Below are 18,335 nucleotides of genomic sequence, written 5' to 3'. Positions count from 1 at the left end.
TACAGTGGCATGAAAAAGTATGTGAACCCCTTGCAGAATCTGTGAAAATGAGAATTATTTTAATAAAATAAGAGGAATAATAAAAAAATGCATGTTATTTTTCGTTTAGTTCTGTCCCGAGTAAGATATTTTACATAAAAGATGTTTGCATTTAGTTCACAAGACAAAACAATAGCTGAATTTATTAAAATAACCCCATTCATAAGTATGTGAAGCATTGATTCTCAATACTGTGTGTGGTTACCTGATGATCCACGACTGTTTTTATGATTTGATGGTTGTTCATGAGTCTCTTGTTTGTCCTGAGCAGTTAAACTGAGCTCTGTTCTTCAGAAAATTCCTCCAGCTCCTGCAGAATCATCAGTTTTCAAGCATTTTTGCATATTTGAACCCTTTCCCGCAGTAGCTGTAGGATTTTGAGATCTGTGTTTTCATACTGAGGACAACTGAGGGACTCAAACACAACTATTAAAAAAGGTTCAAACATTCACTGAGATGCTGCAATGGCAGAATGTTTATCAGCCCTGCAGACAAAATTATATATAATTCCCTATTTTAGAAAACCAACGCTCCAGAAGATGCAATGGCAGATCTAACTGAGTATCTGTATAAATCCAAAAGAGATGACCAGTTAAAAGTGTCTATCGTGAGTTCCCAGCAAAATGATCAGACATATCCACTAGATGGAGATAGCCTACTACTTTTTTCTGCAGAAACCTCTAAATGTCAGCAGGGAAAACCCCTTTAGAAAATACGAATATGATATATGAATATGATTTACGAAATATGATTTAGAAATCATAAAGTAAAGTCATATATAAGCCTACAATAAGCGTAATGACAAAACAGGATTGTTATTCTTTTTTAGTCTTATAAAACAATTTTTTTTATTGTTATTTTAGTTGCTTAATTTGATATTTTAATAGGCCTACATTATTTGCATCAATAATAGAACAATGAAACAATAAGCATGTGGCATAAAATTTATTTTGATCTTTTATATTCTTCCATATAGCTTATCATTCATGTTTGTAACACTAATTGATTTGTTTGTTCGGTTTATATCTGTAAATGTGGTGTTTGGGAAAAATATCCCAACATCAAACCTTGATAAATTGAACCCGTCAGAGCAATGTTATATGGAAAATTCAGCTGAATCAGTGAACTTTGTTGTTCACTATATTGTTCATATCAATCTGCATTTATCTAAGCAAAGATACCAAATATGTTTGCTTCTTTTTATTATGAAGGTTATCTTGCTGTGCGTTTGCAATAATAAAACTCCCCACAGGGTCACTTATGCTTATGCAAGTATGCATATCATAGAGTAGACCAAGATGGTAATAACTGGCAGTAAATTATTGCCGCTGAGATAAAGAACAAGTGTGTGAGTTTACTTTAGGTTATTACAGTGCTGACACAAATCTTTACTATCCAATTACCGCTAGAGTCTTTTGTTCTGGCAGCCAGTTAAACAAATTCACTCTCTGTTATGTAATTTTGTGCATAAGCTTATCATGTAACATCAAACATCAGGAACATTTATGATCTGTATTTTCCTCTGATAGCAGCAATAAAAGTTCAATGGGCATCAGTGCAATGTTGTTTTCACTGTGATATGTATGATCGAGAAAAAAAAGAGCCTTATACAGTACAACAGCTGCATTATTTTATTCCTTTGACTTCTTTTGTAAAATCAGCATGTACAACGATTGACATATCATGTCATGCAATTGATAAATTAAAATAATATGTAATAATATAAGGAAGCTAACATTATATCATGATGTTTCAAAGTACAGTGTTACTATACATATTATAATATATTCACTGATGGTACCTCTGTTGACAATTGTGATATATTCACTGTAAAGTAAAGGGTATAAGGACTCAGATTTGCAGCTTGCTCAGTACATTGCTACTGAGGCAGATAAAGTTAACCGATATTTTAATACTGTTAAAGGCAGATACTGATGCAATTGCTGATATTTATTTTCATATTTACACTTATTCTATAGCAAAATGCAGCACGCTGTAAAATTTGTAAAACATTTATCATTGACAGGTTTTTTATGGAAAGTTTCAGCCCTACTGTGAAGGTAACATTTTATTATGCAAAGAATATTTTTTGTTTTCTTCAGGTTTATGAATTACATGATTTTTACATGATTATCTTTACACAAAATGTATATTTAACTAAATTAAAAATTTATATTAATTGGTATAGCAGATATTATGTTCAGAACTTGTATTTTTTCTCAAGGTCAAAGTATTCCTCTACCGGACGTTTTTGTTTCTTGGATGCCTTGACAAGTCCGAACACCAAGAGGACAACAGCGACTGCAGCGATAATGGTGAGACTGAAGAGGACATTGAGAGCCGTTTCAGCATCAGAACTTGATACTTTCAAACCCAAGAAACTGACTGACAGTTCCCCACCAGGAGGTGGTGGAGGAGTAGTCCCTGCAAACCAGAAAAGGCTCAGTTAACAGAGAAACAGATTTTGAGAGAGAATTGTCAGATATAAACACGTAATTGTGAGTTATAAAGTCCAATTCTGAGAAAAAAAATCTATATCTTGCAATTCTGATTTTATAACATGCAATTGCGACTTTTTATTCTGAGAATAAAAGTCGGAATTGTGAAGCCAGAACCTTTTTTCTCAGAATTGTGAGAAAAAATGTTTTTTTCCCCACAGAATTGGACTTTATATCACACAATTATGAGAATAAAAGTCAGATTTTTTTTTTCCTCTCAGAATTGGACTTTATAACTCACAATTGCAAGTTTATATCTATAGATATACAGACAGACAGATGGATAGTACCTGCGATGTCACCTTCAGGTTCATGGACCTGACACTCATGGGGACTTTCTCCTGGGCTTATGAAGCCATTGCAGTTGATTATTGTAGCATAGTTCCAGACAGATTTCTTAGGAATACGTGGTAAAGTGGGATCTGATCGATTTACATAGAAAAAGCCAAACTTTTCATCAAAACCCGTCGCCCATTCCAGATTGTCCATTAGTGTCCAGGCAGCATAGCCACGGATGTCCACACCATCCAGCAAATATGCTAAGGAATAAAATTAAAACAAATGATAATTTTAAAAATGGAAAAAACATCACAGAAATCAACTGTTTGATACTGTAAATCTCTACCTTTCAGGGCCTGATTGATATAGTTATCATAGTAGTGGATACGGTGGACGTCGTTCAGATTCACTGCCCCTCGTTCTGATACGCCATTCTCTGTAATGTAAACAGGAGGGTCTCCATATTCCTCCTTAATGAAATTAAGAATTTTTCGGAATCCCACCGGAGTTACTTTCAACCAGAAGGATCCAGAATCTAGCCATGTACGATCTGTTACAGTTCCTGCACCCCTGGAATAAAATTTTTTTTTATTTCATCATAAAACGTGACTATATTATCGCTCAAACCTTTATTTCAAGTTGGATGTATAAGTATGTCTAACTTTATTTGCATACATACAGTGTGCTCACATAGGGTGATATATATTATTAAAGCAGTGGAACCTTTTTGACTTCAAGACCCCACATCCCACTCACAATTTCTACCCGATTAAATATTTTAAAGCTTGGCATAACTAGAAAGATGTATATTTGTTATAAAAATAACCAAATAAAGTTGTTTTATCTTATTTAAATCATTTTATTTCATCTTGAGGCCACCTAGACTGGTCCCCGGACCCCTGATTGAGAACCACTGATATATAAAGGAAATCTCAACTATATGATTGCTTGTATCATTGCAAAATGTTAACTATATTATCGCTCAACTCTACTTTGCTAATTGCGATTATAAGGCATGAAGATATTACGATATTATAAGCATTAACATCAAGATTTTCTGTAAGGCTGCTTTGAAACAATGTGTATTGTAAAAAGCATTATACAAATAAATTTGACTTGAATTGTGTCGCAATTGCAAGTTATAAAGTCCAATTCTGAGAAAAAAAGTCAGAAAAAGTTTATATTTTCACAATTTTGACTTTATAACTCACTATTGTGAAAATCTCACAATTCTGGCTTTTTTTCTCACAATTGCGAGTTTACATCTCGCAGTTCTGACTTTTTTCTCAGAGTTCATTGATATAAAGGTACAATTGCAAGTTATAAAGTCAGAATTGCAAGTTATAGTTACAATTGCAAGATATAAACTTGCAATTCTGACTTTATAACTTGCAATTGTACCTTTATATCAATGAACTCTGAGAAAAAAGTAAGAACTGCGAGATGTAAACTCGCAATTGTGAGAAAAAAAGCCAGAATTGTGAGATTTTTTTATTATTATTATTATTATTCCATGGTGGAAACAAGCTTCCATATGAAACAGTTTAACTATGCGGAATAAACTAAAAGGCTACCTGTCTGCATCATAGTGCTGGAGGTTTTTGTAGTCCATGTTATAGGCTAAGACAGTGGTGTAGTGGTTGAATCCAAAATAATCATGAGTTCCCTTAATCCTCGCTACTTCCGCAGGGGTAAATTCTGGAAGCCTGTTAGATGTGAAATGCAAATGTAAACTCATTTATAAGCATTGACTCTTTTGAATGCAAAGCTTTAAATTAATCACAAACAAGAATAAATCTTACCTCGACTGAGGTCGGCCAGCTGCTAAACTTCTCTCTCGAATGATGTCTTTCATTAAATCACTGTAATCCCCATTGAACACAGGATGAGCAAACCAACCAATCTGGAACTGTTTAGAAAAGACCAGTGGCTCATTGTTTATTAACGCATATGGTTACAGAGTTCATGTTGTTGAACTACAAATCTGTACCTGAACTACACGCACGGCAGCATCCACATCTTCCTGTTTGTATGGGTTTCTTGGTTCAGCCCAGTCAGAGTTTATGGTGATGCCAATAATGCCACCATGTTTTGCACGATACTTGTCATTATACAGATGCCAGGCCTCAGCATGAGCCTTGATGAGGTTGTGTGCCACAATATATGGTGCAGTGCCTGGTCTGAAACTTATACCTGGACACAAACCGATCATCAAGAACCTTATGTTGCATAATTAACTGTTAACACTGAAACTGATAAAATAAATCATATTTTACAAAGAGTAAAAGTATCATTTTTAATGCAAACGATACCTGGTGCTGCACTTCCATAGCCATGTCCGACCATTGCAACATTGTAGGGTTCATTTATAGTGATCCAAAACTTTACTTTGTCCCCCAGACTGTTAAATACAACATCAGCATAGTCTCTGAACCTATCGACAATAGTGTCATTCTCCCAGCCACCACCATCCTGGAGTGCTTGTGGGAGATCCCAGTGGTACAAAGTCACCTGCCAGATCAAAATGATGACTAGACTGTTAGAAACTAGTTAAATTCTTTTTGCAATTTTTTGCATACAAATTACCTACCTGTGGCTTGATATTGGCTGCCAATAGAGCATCTACTAGTCTATGATAGTAGTTAAGTCCAGCTTCATTAACCATCCTGTTTGTTCCATCTGGCATAATTCTGGGCCATGAAATAGAAAACCGGTAGTGGTTAACGCCCAGTGTTTTGAGACTATTGATATCCTCAGCGATCTTGTTGTAGCTGTCACAGGCAATGTCACCATTTTCATCCTGCGATATCTTTAAAGCAGTGTGTGCAAATGTGTCCCAAATGCTGAGACCTTTTCCATCTGCTCTCCAGGCGCCCTCTATCTGTAGTGATGGAGCGCAACATGAAACAAATGTCCTCATTTTAAGCAAATAAATGAAAAAATAAATAAATAAATAAATAAATATATATATATGATAAAATAATAATAATAATGTATTTGTTGAAATGTATTGTACCTGATATGAAGCTGTTGCTGTGCTCCATACAAATCCTTCTTTGAAATGTCCATATAACATTTCTTCCTCCACTGGCAGTGGAAAGCCATTATTTCTCATTATATCAAAGTAAAGGTGAGCTGAGCGTTTTGGAGTTCTCGGCCGATTTGAATCTTTAAAGTTCACATGGTGAAGTCCATAGCCAACTGTGTAGCCATTTAGCCACTCAAAGGAGTCCATCAGGGAGCTAGCAATGTAACCCTTAATACGTACTCCATCCAGGTTGTGCGCTAAAAAGTGAATACATGTAAATTTGTGCCAAATTTACAGTTTAACACTATTGCAAACATTAAGCCTCATTAATAATTTTTGTAAATTTGTGTATTTATGAGCGCAGAAAATGTGTATGAAACATTTCCACGGAATTAACAGTGTCAAATGTCCATATCTTTATGTTTACCCTCGTTTGTTAATATTTTGCTGAATCTGGATTATTCTAAATGAGAGACTGTGTTTACACAGCTATTAATTTGCATAAAATATGCCCAAATAAGGGCTTTTCATGCAAACTTAGACAAGCAAGATGTTTGCAAAACGCCTAAAATAAGTTTGTCACTCTATACAGTCTGCATATCATTTTTATATGTTGCCAGAAATAATACAGAAAAATACAATAAAATATAGTTAATAATATATACTGTATGTATGTGTAATAATATATACTGTATATATATTACATGTATGTGTGTGTATGTGTGTGTATATATATATATATATATATATATATATATATATATATATATATATATATATATATATATATATATATAATATTTTAATTGTAATATTTTCCCATATGTATAGTATAAATTTAGAATACATTTTAGTGCAAATTAATTGATACATTATGATTTCTGCATAGAAACATTTGTAAGCAGATTATATGCACAAATACAAATGTATGCACTTTTAGAGAATGAAAACCATTGTTAACATACCTTTAAGAGCCTCATCAACATAGGTCTTCAGGAAGAATATTCGATCAGTGTCATCAACTGTTATGGCAGTGCCTGTAGCCACACCATTTTCCGTTACATAAATCTCAGGGTCTCCATACTCTTCCTTTAACCAGTTAAGAAGTCTCCTGAGTCCCCAAGCAACAGCCTTCTGGTCATTAACAGCAGTATTCTCAGAGCCATCTGCATTGTCCTTCTCAACGTCCTGATCAGTCTCATAAGACTCAATATTAAGTCTGCTGGTCACATGGTGCACAACTTTGGTAGTGTATGTGTTAATACAGAATACATCAGCTGTTCCTTGGATAAAGGCTTTGTCTTCATCAGTAAAAGAAGGCAAGCGGGATTCTGTCAAGCGTTGAAGTTCACTCTTGTTGCCAACCTGCCACTTCATGGCATCAGGGTAGTCACCATTTTTAAAGATGGGATGTGCAAACCAGCCTAGTTGGAACTGAAGGGCTCGATCAGCAGCCACCACCTCTCGAGGGATGTTGACGTCCAGGGGTTCTGCCCATTCAGCATTTAGACTAATGGATACCAGACCTCCTTGAGATACCCTGTATTTATCATCATAGGTGTGGTACGCTTGTGCATGAGCTTTTAGGAGGTTGTGTGCAACCCTGTATGGAGCATCTCCGGGTTGCTTCACATTAGGTGGAATCTGACCTAGTCCATATCCCGACCATGCAATTGTCTGGGGTTCATTAAATGTGATCCAAAACTTCACCCTGTCTCCAAATGTTGCATAACAGAAGTCACAATATTCATTGAATATGTTAATCAATTCGGGGTTGTCCCAACCGTTAATGTTCTGTAAAGCCTGTGGCAGGTCCCAATGGTAGAGAGTCACCATTGGTGTGATATTGTTTGCTATAAGACGGTCTATGAGCCTGTTGTAGTAGTCCACCCCCTTCTGGTTAAGAGAAGATTTATAGCCACTGGGAAAAATTCGAGACCATGACAAGGATAATCTATAAGTCTTCACTTTTAGGGCTCTCAACATGTGTAGATCCTCATCTATTTTATTGTAGCTGTCACATGCAACATCAGCATTGTCATTGTTTGGGATATTACCAGGTTTTTGAGTAAAAGTATCCCAAACACTTGGTCCTTTTCCATCTGCATTCCAGCCACCTTCAACCTGATATGCTGAAGATGAGACACCCCATTGAAATCCCTCTGAAAATGTTCCATAGTGATAAAGCTGTCTCTCAAACTTGGTCTGAGGGGAGAACTTTTCCCAAACAACCTTGGAATTTGAAGGAACTTCGGATGGTGGCAGACTAGGGAGTCTTGTGCTCTCAATTTTATTTCCATAGATTTGCATTTTAGGGCTTGCTGCAGTTTCAGCAAATCCGTTACTCTCAATCACCTTTGAATAGTAATATGCTGATGCTTTGGGGGTTCTTGGCCTGTCAGGATCTTCAAAGTCCACATAGTGCAATCCAAATCGTTGACTGTAGCCTTGAGGACCCTCAAAACCATCCATAAGAGACTGGACTGTAAACCTCTGGACAACAACATCATCCAAATGCACAGCTGTAGAAGAAAGTAGTAGTTAGTGGACTTTAGATAGTGATCTTGTAAAGTGATCTGATGTTAAGTTTTAGCAAAGGTTTTGTTAAATTGGTAGAAGATTGTTTTAAGGTCAGTATGTGTCAAATCCAATAAGGCAATGAACAAATCCCTCTGATTTTGTTCATATCTTGCTGCTTTGTTGTTGGTGACCTTTAACTAAGGTCCGCAACATTATTGCAGATTCTAACATTTCCATATAGTTTCAGCTCCCTGAAGAATTCATTATTTCCAGACCAAAACGTTCTTATTTGGGGAACTATGTTTAGTGTATTATATTTCAAGAATTATTATTATTTTTGACCTCACAGAAATGAATACATGCATAGACAAACTTGATTCCTTCAAGTCTACGCAGGGTCTTCTCAAATATTTCAGAAGTGGCCCAAAAATTTCTAGTGGTGGGTGGCATTGGGGCCATATTTATATCCATAATAAGACCAAGGAAATGCTCTAAGCTTAAAAGTTAAAATGTGACTCAATCATACCTTATACATGGCTTCCCAGACATTTTTTACCTGGAAATAATGAATACTAAATAATGAATACCTCAAATATACAAATGTTAGTATCAGTAAGAAATACCTTACAGACCTTTGTTTTAGGCCAACAAACCTCTGATTTCACACAGACTGACCTGTTCTCTCTAAAAAGACCAACATGGTCTTACTTGAAACACTGACCTGTTGTCTTAAAACACTTACCTTTCATTGCTTCATTAATGTACGTTTTGAGATAGTCGACACGCTGAGTGTCATTGAGCACATCACCAATGTACCCAGTTGGCATTCCATTTCCTGTGATATATATGGGCACCTTTGTGATGGATGTGTACTCTAAAAAGATGTAGTTCAATAACCGCCTAAGCCCCCACGGAACAGACTGAATCTGTTCAGAAGCTGTGGAGGGCCATGTGGGGTCAATATGAGCCTGGAAGTCTCCCACATTATTTGGTCCAGCATCACAGCTATTCAAGCTCTCACTAATCAGTCGGGAAGTGTGGTGGTTAAGTCCGAAGAAATCAGCTGTGCCTCGGATTCTTTGTTTTTCAGTCTCAGTGAAGACAGGGAGTCTTGCCAGCTCTTTACCACAGAAATCTTTCTTTTTCTCTATTTGTTCCTTCAGTATGGCTGGATAGTCTCCATCTACAAATATGGGGTGAGCAAACCAGCCCAGCATGAAGTTCAGATAACGCTCAGCTGCTGCTACATCCTGATCACTTGAGGGATTCCTCGGCTCGGCCCAATCGGAGTTAAGAGCAATGCCCACATTTCCACCATGCAGTTTCCTGTATTTATCATTATAAATATGCCAGGCTTCTGCATGAGATTTCAGAATATTTTGCGTAGCCTGCGAAAACAAGCAAAGCATTGTCAATATACACTTTCTACAAGTATGAAATAGATGGGACTTTCTCAGATTGACAGACAAACCTTGTAAGAGGCTATTATTGGGTCTTTCACACTTGGGGGATGTTCCCCTGTTCCATACCCCAAGTTGCTCACTACCCAGGGGTTGCCGAAGGTGATCCATGTTTTGACTCTGTCTCCATAACGAGAGAAGCAAAAGTCCGAAAATTCTTTGAAAGCTTCCACAATAGAGTCATTAATCCAGCCATCTGAGTCCTGCAGAGCTTGGGGAAGGTCCCAATGATGCAGGGTAACAGTGGGCTCGATGCCTGATTGTAGAAGTGTGTTAATCATCTTGTCATAATAAGCAGCCCCCTTTTCAATGAAACTTTCTTTGCGTCCAGTGGGGAAAATGCGAGCCCAGGAAATTGAGAACTGATAATTAGGTGCCATCATGCCCCTTAGCAGATACACATCATAGTCCACCTTGTGATAACTATCACAGGCCAAATCAGTGGTCTGGTTGTCAAAGACATGACCCTCATGGCTAAAATGGTCCCATATGGTCTCACCCTTCCCGTGTTCAGCCCATCCACCCTCCACTTTGAAACTCTCACTGGAGACGGACCATTCAAAATCAACTGGGAACGAGCCTCTCAGGAACTCATCACGCTCAGCTTCGGTTTGACTTCTGAATTTCTCCCAGACCTTCTGGTATGAGAATGCAGAAGCTGATTTCTGATGGACAACAGTCTTGGTATTTTCCTTCTGCAAACTGAATGAGAGCATTCTGTTTTATGTTCACTTAATAAAATAGCCATTATGTACTGCATATATTTTGGTCTCAACTTTACCTTTTGAGTGTTTCTTCTTGATCTAGCTTCTCAAAAAGGTGTGTGACGTCACAGCCCATGATGTGAAGATCTTTGTTCTGTAAAACTGACGATAATAAATAATAATAGATTAGCGTGTTTTTATATTAATTTCATAAACAGTATCTCAGGCTTTAGACACATAACTTAAAGAAATACGCTAACATTTACCTCCAAGAATTGTAGTAAGTGGCTGGAAATGATTTTCATATTCATCACAGTCCTTGACTGTCAACTGATACATAAGGATTGATTTTTGACCACTGACAATCTGAAACAAAAGTGTCAAGTGTCATTTTGGTTATCTGAAATGTTTTCTGTTACATCAGGCAATTTAAGTGGTCTTTGAATATTAATGACCGGTTGAGTTATGAATCCTTTAAGAGCCATAAAAATCACTACCTGTAACTTCCTCAATTCCTTGGTAAGAGCTGTCTGCAATTTGCAGTTGTACAGCATGTGTATAGAGAGGAAATCCACATTTGCCTGAAGGTACAATAAGAGTATGTGATAAATTACACAATATTAAATATTATATAACCATATATATATATATATATAAATATATATATATATATATATATATATATATATATATATATATATATATATATGATTATCTGCTTTGAACTTTTACCATGATTTTTGACCCCATCTGAGAAATGAAGTTAATATCACTGGCTCTGATCCCAAGAGACAAATGAAGTTCTTAAAAAACAAAAACAAACATCACTGTGAGTGGTCATTGCTGCACTATTATAAAGAACAATGTAATAGAGAGACCAGGGCTAGTTGTCACACTTTTATTCCAGTGAATATAATTATAAAATATAAAGTTTATTTTGAAAGTCATTTTCTGTTGCCACAATGTAGAGTCTTGCCTACAAAAAGCTTTGATTTCCAACACATTTTCAGTGACCACGCATATGCTGCAGGGTAAGTTGTCACAATGGACCATAAAATTAGATATTTAGTGTTTTTTCAGCTACATTTAAACTATTAATTATTTTGCAAATGCTATTGATGAAACTTATGCATACGGTACCATACATAATAACCAACTATTATTTTGTTCAGAAATCATAAGTAACAATTTGTATAAAAATACGTTCAAGATGCATGTGACAACCTGATTGGGGACTTGAGGGGGGGAAAAAAACTTGCATAACAAAACTTTTCAAGCTTTCATATTAGTGTGGTTTTATCAAGTTTTATTTGACTTTTTACTCAAAACCTACTGAAATACTGAGACAACTAACCCTGTTCTGTTTTGAGTACATACATATTAAATTAATAAACTCAAGTCTTACCTTTGGAAATTTGATGATAGACATTGTAAACATTTGCATGAGACTGGAGAGCATTTTGAAGATGCGCTTCATTATGTAGCTCATGCAGGTGACTGAATGTGACAAATGTGTCCACAAGATCCCTAAATGTATTGAACACAAATCCTGCATACTGCTCAAACATCTGCACCAGTAATGGATTGTCCCAGTCTCCATAACTGGCTCTGAAGGGTTCTGGTACAGCAGAGCGGTGGAGAACCAGCAGAGGTTTGACACCTGATTCAGTCAACTGCCGCACAAGCGTCTTGTAGCACGTCACAGTATCTTCATGTGGTTGGTTAGAGTCACCCGTGGGAAGGATGCGAGACCAGGACAGAAGTACTTTAAAGCGTGTCACCCCTCTGCTCTGAAGGTACAGGAAATAGTCTCTGGATCGTTGTGGCAGTGGACCTCCGCAGTTAAATGCATTGTCTTCATCTGAAGATCCCAAAGTTTGGCCAGTGGTCAGTGGGCCTGCAAGTAACATGAACTCCTGTTGCTCTGCATTACTGGAGCTCCAAAAAACAGCCAACAAACCTAGAGAAAGAAATCCCTCTAGCACCTTCATCATGACAGTGTTGCAAGTGGGGAAGAGTTCTTAATAACCACCACTGCTTATCTAATAGTGAGGCATACATATCAGTGTTACAATCATGAAACTTAACCTTAATCCAAATAGTGGTATAGTTTATGGCAGTCATTAAGTGTTCATTGTAGACTCTGGACTAAGATAAGTATGCTATATTATCTCTAAAGAAACAGTGGGGTTACAAAGAATGTTTGAAAAGAAGCCTTAAAACATTTTTTTTCCTCACTTCAACATCTTCTACATTAATCTCTAAAAGAAATTCATCCTTTCCATTTGTGCAAAACTTGCAGTTGAAACAAGCTTCTTGTGAAGTAATTGACATCCACACGTTATGCCTCAGAATCCTTATCATTATATCAGAAACATTAGGGAAATCACAAAAGATAGCAATAGATTCAGTGTGGGCAAAGACATTAAATCTTAACCAACCTTATCTGGCAAAATCAATATCCAAGTACTTTGAACTAGAGTGACGTGAAGATATTCACAGATGACTAGTGGATGGATTAATGGGACGTAACATGACAGTTTCCTGTGAAGCTCTCAGTTGCTTTCCAGGCAATGATAATGACATTAAACTAACCAAATACTGGCTGATTAACCAGCATGGCAATATATCAATATGTCATTATTCAAGACCATAATATCCAAATCAACCATATTTTCAACGCAGAAGTAAGGTGTGAGATTATTATGGTCTTGAATAATGACTGGGTATTGACAGAAATTTCATGATTCGATTCCAATTCAATGCAATATTGATTATTTTGGATACAGTGCACAGCATAAATGAGTACACCCCCTCTGAAACTTCTGAAAATCAGCAGTTACTCAATTACTTAGAAGACATGTTAGGGTTCTTTAGAGATATAATGTTCCAGCAAGTCTGCTTAATCAATTACCAAAGAAGCATGTCAAAATTATTCAGGAAAATAAGATTTTCTTATCAAGGTGATAAAATGTTGTGTAGCAAAAATGAGTACACCCTCCTAAAAGTTACAAAATAAAATGAAATAAAAATTTCCTGGTTTAAGTTTAAGGCAATGTTTGATCAACAGGTAAATATTTTGAACCAAAACATTTAAAGAGAAGTAATTTCTTGACAATTAAAAGTGTTATATAGCCCACTGAATCATTCTCAGACTTAATGCTGACAACAATGGAAGCACTTGGGAGGGAACTGTCAGGAGACGTATTTCTTAGCACAAAAGATGACAGTGATACAAGAGGATTACCAAATCATTGTTTTAAGTGTGAAAATATAGCAAAAGTAACACAGAAATTCAAAAACAATGGACTTGTGACAAGGCCCCTGAAATAATCAGGCCTTCATTTTAAGCTTTCATTTAGTGATGAGGGATTTTTTCGCTAGACAAAGAGAAGGAGAAATACCAAGCGAGTGTCTCAGAGCCAGAAAGCTATGAAAAGAGTGACTGTTTATCTCACAGAATAAGATGCAGCCTGTAGAAATGAAATGCATGTTTGTTGTTCTCACTGGAACCACCTACTGTAGCCAAAGCACAATAAAGTCAGTTAGCCATTTCCAAAGCCCATATTTACAAAAATATAGATTCTGGGAATCAATACTCTGGTCTCATGAGACCAAATCAATCATTCTGGATCTAACATCATCCAAAATGTTATGGTATTGCTAGAGGAGGAGTATAGTGAGAAGTGCCTGGTTCCCACAGTAAAGTTCAGTGGTAGTAAAGCTCTTATATAGGGATGTGTGAGTGCTGAAGGAGTGAGGGAGTTGTGTTTTATCAATGCTGTCATGAATTCCCACACCACTGGGTAATTTAATACTCAAACTTGAAACAGATGTTACCCTTTCCTCATTCCCTGCATTGTTGGGCATTTTTTCAACATGACAATGAGGATATGCATTCTCCCAAGGTGAAAAAACGTCTGTGGATATTTATCGCACTCAATCTTAACACTCTTGAGCACCTGTGGGGGATTCTGTAGAGACGAGTTGAGCAACTCTTCCCATTAAAGATCTGGGCATTAAAGGAGCTCATCATCCAGAAGTTAAACAGGAATTTGTCATGAACTTTGTGCCAAGAAGGGTCAGCTGCTCTAGAGCAGTATATTCATGTTACGGTCGGTGCTCGGTCTGTCTTGTTTTTTTTCCTGTTTTGCCCCTCCCTTGTTTGTCTTGGTGTCACACTATCCTTTTGAGCTGACTGATAAAGACGCCAACAAGGAGGAGAAAGAAAAAGAGACACCAGATTTTGTGGGCTAGCCAGCAAACAAGTGTCTTTATATCTTTATTTTGCTTTGGTTGTTGTTTTTTTCCCCTTTGTTAGTTGTTGTCCATTCTGTTAAATTCTTTACTTGGTTTTTATGTTCGTTATTATCGTGATGTTTGTTATGAGTGAGTGAATAAATAGATTTGATTGATTCCGCCGTTTACTCGTTCTTGTTTATGTTACGTAATCTCTCTTCTCTTCGAGCTGATATTTTTATGAGAGGTTGTAACAATTCAAAATTATGGAGGGCATACTAAGAATAAGAATATTACATTTGTTATATTAAATGTAGGGTGTACTCATTTCTGCAATCCTTAATTTCAACAAAATTGGCTAATTTACTTATTTTATGGCAATTAATGACATATTTTGCAGTTTTTATTATGTATATGTTTAATACATTTTAGTTTTGCCATCTTTCCATGAATTGTATCATAAAGAAAATCTTTTTTATTCATTCAGAGGGGGTGTACTAATTTATGCTGTGCACCGTATATACAGAGGTGGGTAGTAACAAAGTGCATTTACTTGAGTAGTTTTTTGGAAAATTTATTTTTGGAATAGATTTAAATGTGGGTACTTTTACTTTAACTTGAGTACATTTGTAATGAAAAATCTGTACTTTGCTACGCTGGGCGACGTTCTTCTCGTTACTTTATTTTAATGCCATACTTTAGGGTGATATCAGGTAAAATGGGCCATAAGGTAAAATGGGCCATTTAAGGTTTGGGGGTCCCAGCCCCTCTGTAATTTAGAGCCAATGACTGCAAAGGATTTCAAACTGTTGTCATAACTGTGCTTGACAAGTAACAGGGGATTGGTTTATGGTTGCTATGGTGGGCGGGGCAATAATTCAAATCAAGACTGCACCAGAAAGCTGCCTGGCATACCAAAACTAACTAAACTATTATATGGATGATAAATCTATAAAAAACAAACAAACATGCACATAAAAAACTATGCATAATATATGTCTTGATGGCATCCATTAGAAATAATGCTGTTAGTTTGGTATATGAACATATTTTTTGGAAAAGTGATGTTTTTTTGTTTTTCTTGGCGGCCCAATTTACCTTAACCCACTGAGGTAAAATGGGCCACATAGTTTTAGCTAACAAACACACATACACATGTGTGAGTGTGTGTGAGGGTGTGAACTTGTTTATATTACATTGTGGGGACCAGCACCAGCCAGCGGTCCCCACAATGTAAATGGATTAATAAACATACTAAATGATGTTTTTGTGAGAAAGTAAAAGTGTGCACAGTTTCCTGTGATGGTTAGGTTTAGGGTTAGGGGTAGTGTAGGGGGATAGAAAATACGGTTTGTACAGTATAAAATGCATTACGCCTATGGAAAGTCCCCACAATTCACAGAAACACAACATGTGTGTCTGTGTGTGTATGAGGGTGTGTCCCACGCACATGCACACACAAGTCAGTTCAAACACAGTCAGTTATGTTTTAAGTGAACATAAACAGTTGAGAAAGAAAACACATGTGTAACAGTATAATGGATGTGTCAGGTCTTAAAGTGACAGCAGCCTAATATATCTGCTGCCAAATATCTATATAGCAGTTTTTCCCCATTGTGTCGATGTCAAAATTGTGGCCAGTGAAAATGCTGAGAGGCTTGTAACTTTGGTGGCCGGTGAGCAAAAAAGTTAATGTCAAGCCCTGTACAGAACATAATTTTTTAGCACTCGCAAAGTAAGTGCTTATTTAAAATAAGTTCCTTAAGAGAGTATGCAATTTTCAGATGCAGCCCACGTTTATGCTTGTTTTTGGATCCAGAGATGCTGTACTATTTCATAAGATGCATAACAATGCATCCTATAACAGTGATCCATGTTCTGCCTGGTTTCATGAGAGCTGTGGTGAAGAGAATGGTATCTGTGATGACGATGGTTTCATTTGCAAAGACTGTGTTTGAAAAAATGTTTTCATCACACACACGCACTAGTGATATCAGTTATCAATTTTGAATGTGAATTTTTGTAATTTGCACATTTTGTTTTAAATGTGTTGTACACACACACACCACTGACATCAGTGATCTACACTGCAGAAAATGCTGTTCTTACTTAGTTTTTGTCTTGTTTGTAGTCAAAATATCTTAAAGGGTTAGTTCACCCAAAAATGAAAATGATGTCATTAATGACTCACCCTCATGTCGTTCCAAACCCGTAAGACCCGTAAGAACACAGTTTAAGATATTTTAGATTTAGTCCGACAGTTTTCTGTTCCTCCATTGAAAATGTATGTACGGTATACTGTCCATGTCCAGAAAGGTAATAAAAACATCATCAAAGTAGTCCATGTGACATCAGTGGCTTAGTTAGAATTTGTTGAAGCATCGGAAATACATTTTGGTCCAAAAATAACAAAAACTACGACACTATTCAGCATTGTCTTCTCTTCCGGGTCTGTTGTCAATCTGCGTTCATGACTCTGCAGTGACGCTGCTGACGTAAGACGCTGCTGACGTGTTATCCGGTGCGCCCAAGCTTCGTTTACAGTCTGTGACAACCTTCGCAAACATGTCTAAGGATTTCGACACAGAGGAAGACTTGCATTTTTTTGCTCAGCCATATTTATTTGAACCCGAATACACGGACAAAGAACTAAAAGCGATGGAAGAAGCTCCTACACAGCAGCAACCGCTGTCACAAGCAGCGTCACTGCAGAGTCGTGAACGCGGATTGACAACAGACCCGGAAGAGTATATATATATATATACATATATATGTATATATATAGTTACAAAGTAAATAGTAACGAGCTACTTGAGTAGATTTTCAATGGATACTATTTTACTCTTATTCAATAACTATTAAGATTATTACTTTCACTTTGAGTAAATATTTCTATAAGTACTTGTACTTTTACTTGAGTAGTTTTTGGATACTCTACCCACCTCTGCGTATATATCAATGACAGTCCATAGCAAATTTTTTCAAGGAAACAAATCTCTCAACTAATGCTGTAAACTATACAGTTGGTACTACATTACTATATTGAGAGTTAAAATGAACTGATTTGTATACAATCACTTAATTTTATTATAAAAACTTCCTTGAGTGTAATTTATTATACTAACTTTACAATTACATATTTATATTTCTACTCTAATTCATTTTTTGAAATATAAAAATTTAAATGGTGGCTGTCATAACTTGATTTATTCAAACATGCATTAAATATTCAAAGACATTAAAAATTATAATGAATATGGTGCACATATTAAGCAAAATGCTTCTCTCTCGAGTTATTTTTAAGATGCGTAACAAGTTTATGGTCACTAAATGTTTTTGAGGTAAATGTGACATTGTTTACAAGTTGTTTTATTGACGCCTTTCCACACTTGAAACACTGAGCGATTACATGAGACATATGGTTTTCAGCAGTTGTATTGTATATTTCAACATACCTTCAGATGTTTATTTCACACTGTAACAAAATAACCAATATCAAATCGAATCGTAAGCTTGTGAACCGGAATCAAATCGAATCTTGAAATGTGTGTCAATACCCAGCCCCAGT

At 36.3% G+C, this 18,335-nt stretch overlaps 1 protein-coding gene across 2 annotated transcripts; it reads right to left on the bottom strand.

Annotated features, from left to right (window-relative positions):
* Positions 1–1,666: 1,666 nt before the first annotated feature.
* LOC137035791 (lactase/phlorizin hydrolase) lies at positions 1,667–12,522 on the bottom strand. 2 transcript variants are annotated; one of them, XM_067409435.1, is made up of 17 exons: positions 11,934–12,522; positions 11,261–11,331; positions 11,026–11,109; positions 10,795–10,894; positions 10,606–10,690; positions 9,836–10,526; positions 9,107–9,752; positions 6,810–8,366; positions 5,833–6,101; positions 5,407–5,697; positions 5,129–5,327; positions 4,807–5,009; positions 4,619–4,725; positions 4,391–4,522; positions 3,163–3,386; positions 2,828–3,076; positions 1,667–2,463 (listed from the first exon to the last, which is right to left on the bottom strand). In XM_067409435.1, the coding sequence occupies exons 1-17, from the start codon at positions 12,520–12,522 to the stop codon at positions 2,240–2,242; spliced, it is 5,721 nt and encodes a 1,906-aa protein (XP_067265536.1). In that variant the 3' UTR covers positions 1,667–2,239. The 2 variants fall into 2 exon arrangements, 1 of the variants encoding a protein (XP_067265536.1); XR_010897118.1 differs by lacking the exons at positions 1,667–2,463; positions 2,828–3,076; positions 3,163–3,386 and having other exon boundaries at positions 4,448–4,522; positions 4,619–4,678.
* Positions 12,523–18,335: the final 5,813 nt, after the last annotated feature.

This window comes from Chanodichthys erythropterus, chromosome 14 (assembly GCF_024489055.1).
Source record: "Chanodichthys erythropterus isolate Z2021 chromosome 14, ASM2448905v1, whole genome shotgun sequence".
Lineage (NCBI taxonomy): Eukaryota > Metazoa > Chordata > Actinopteri > Cypriniformes > Xenocyprididae > Chanodichthys > Chanodichthys erythropterus.
This window is presented reverse-complemented; position numbering and strand designations above follow the sequence as displayed.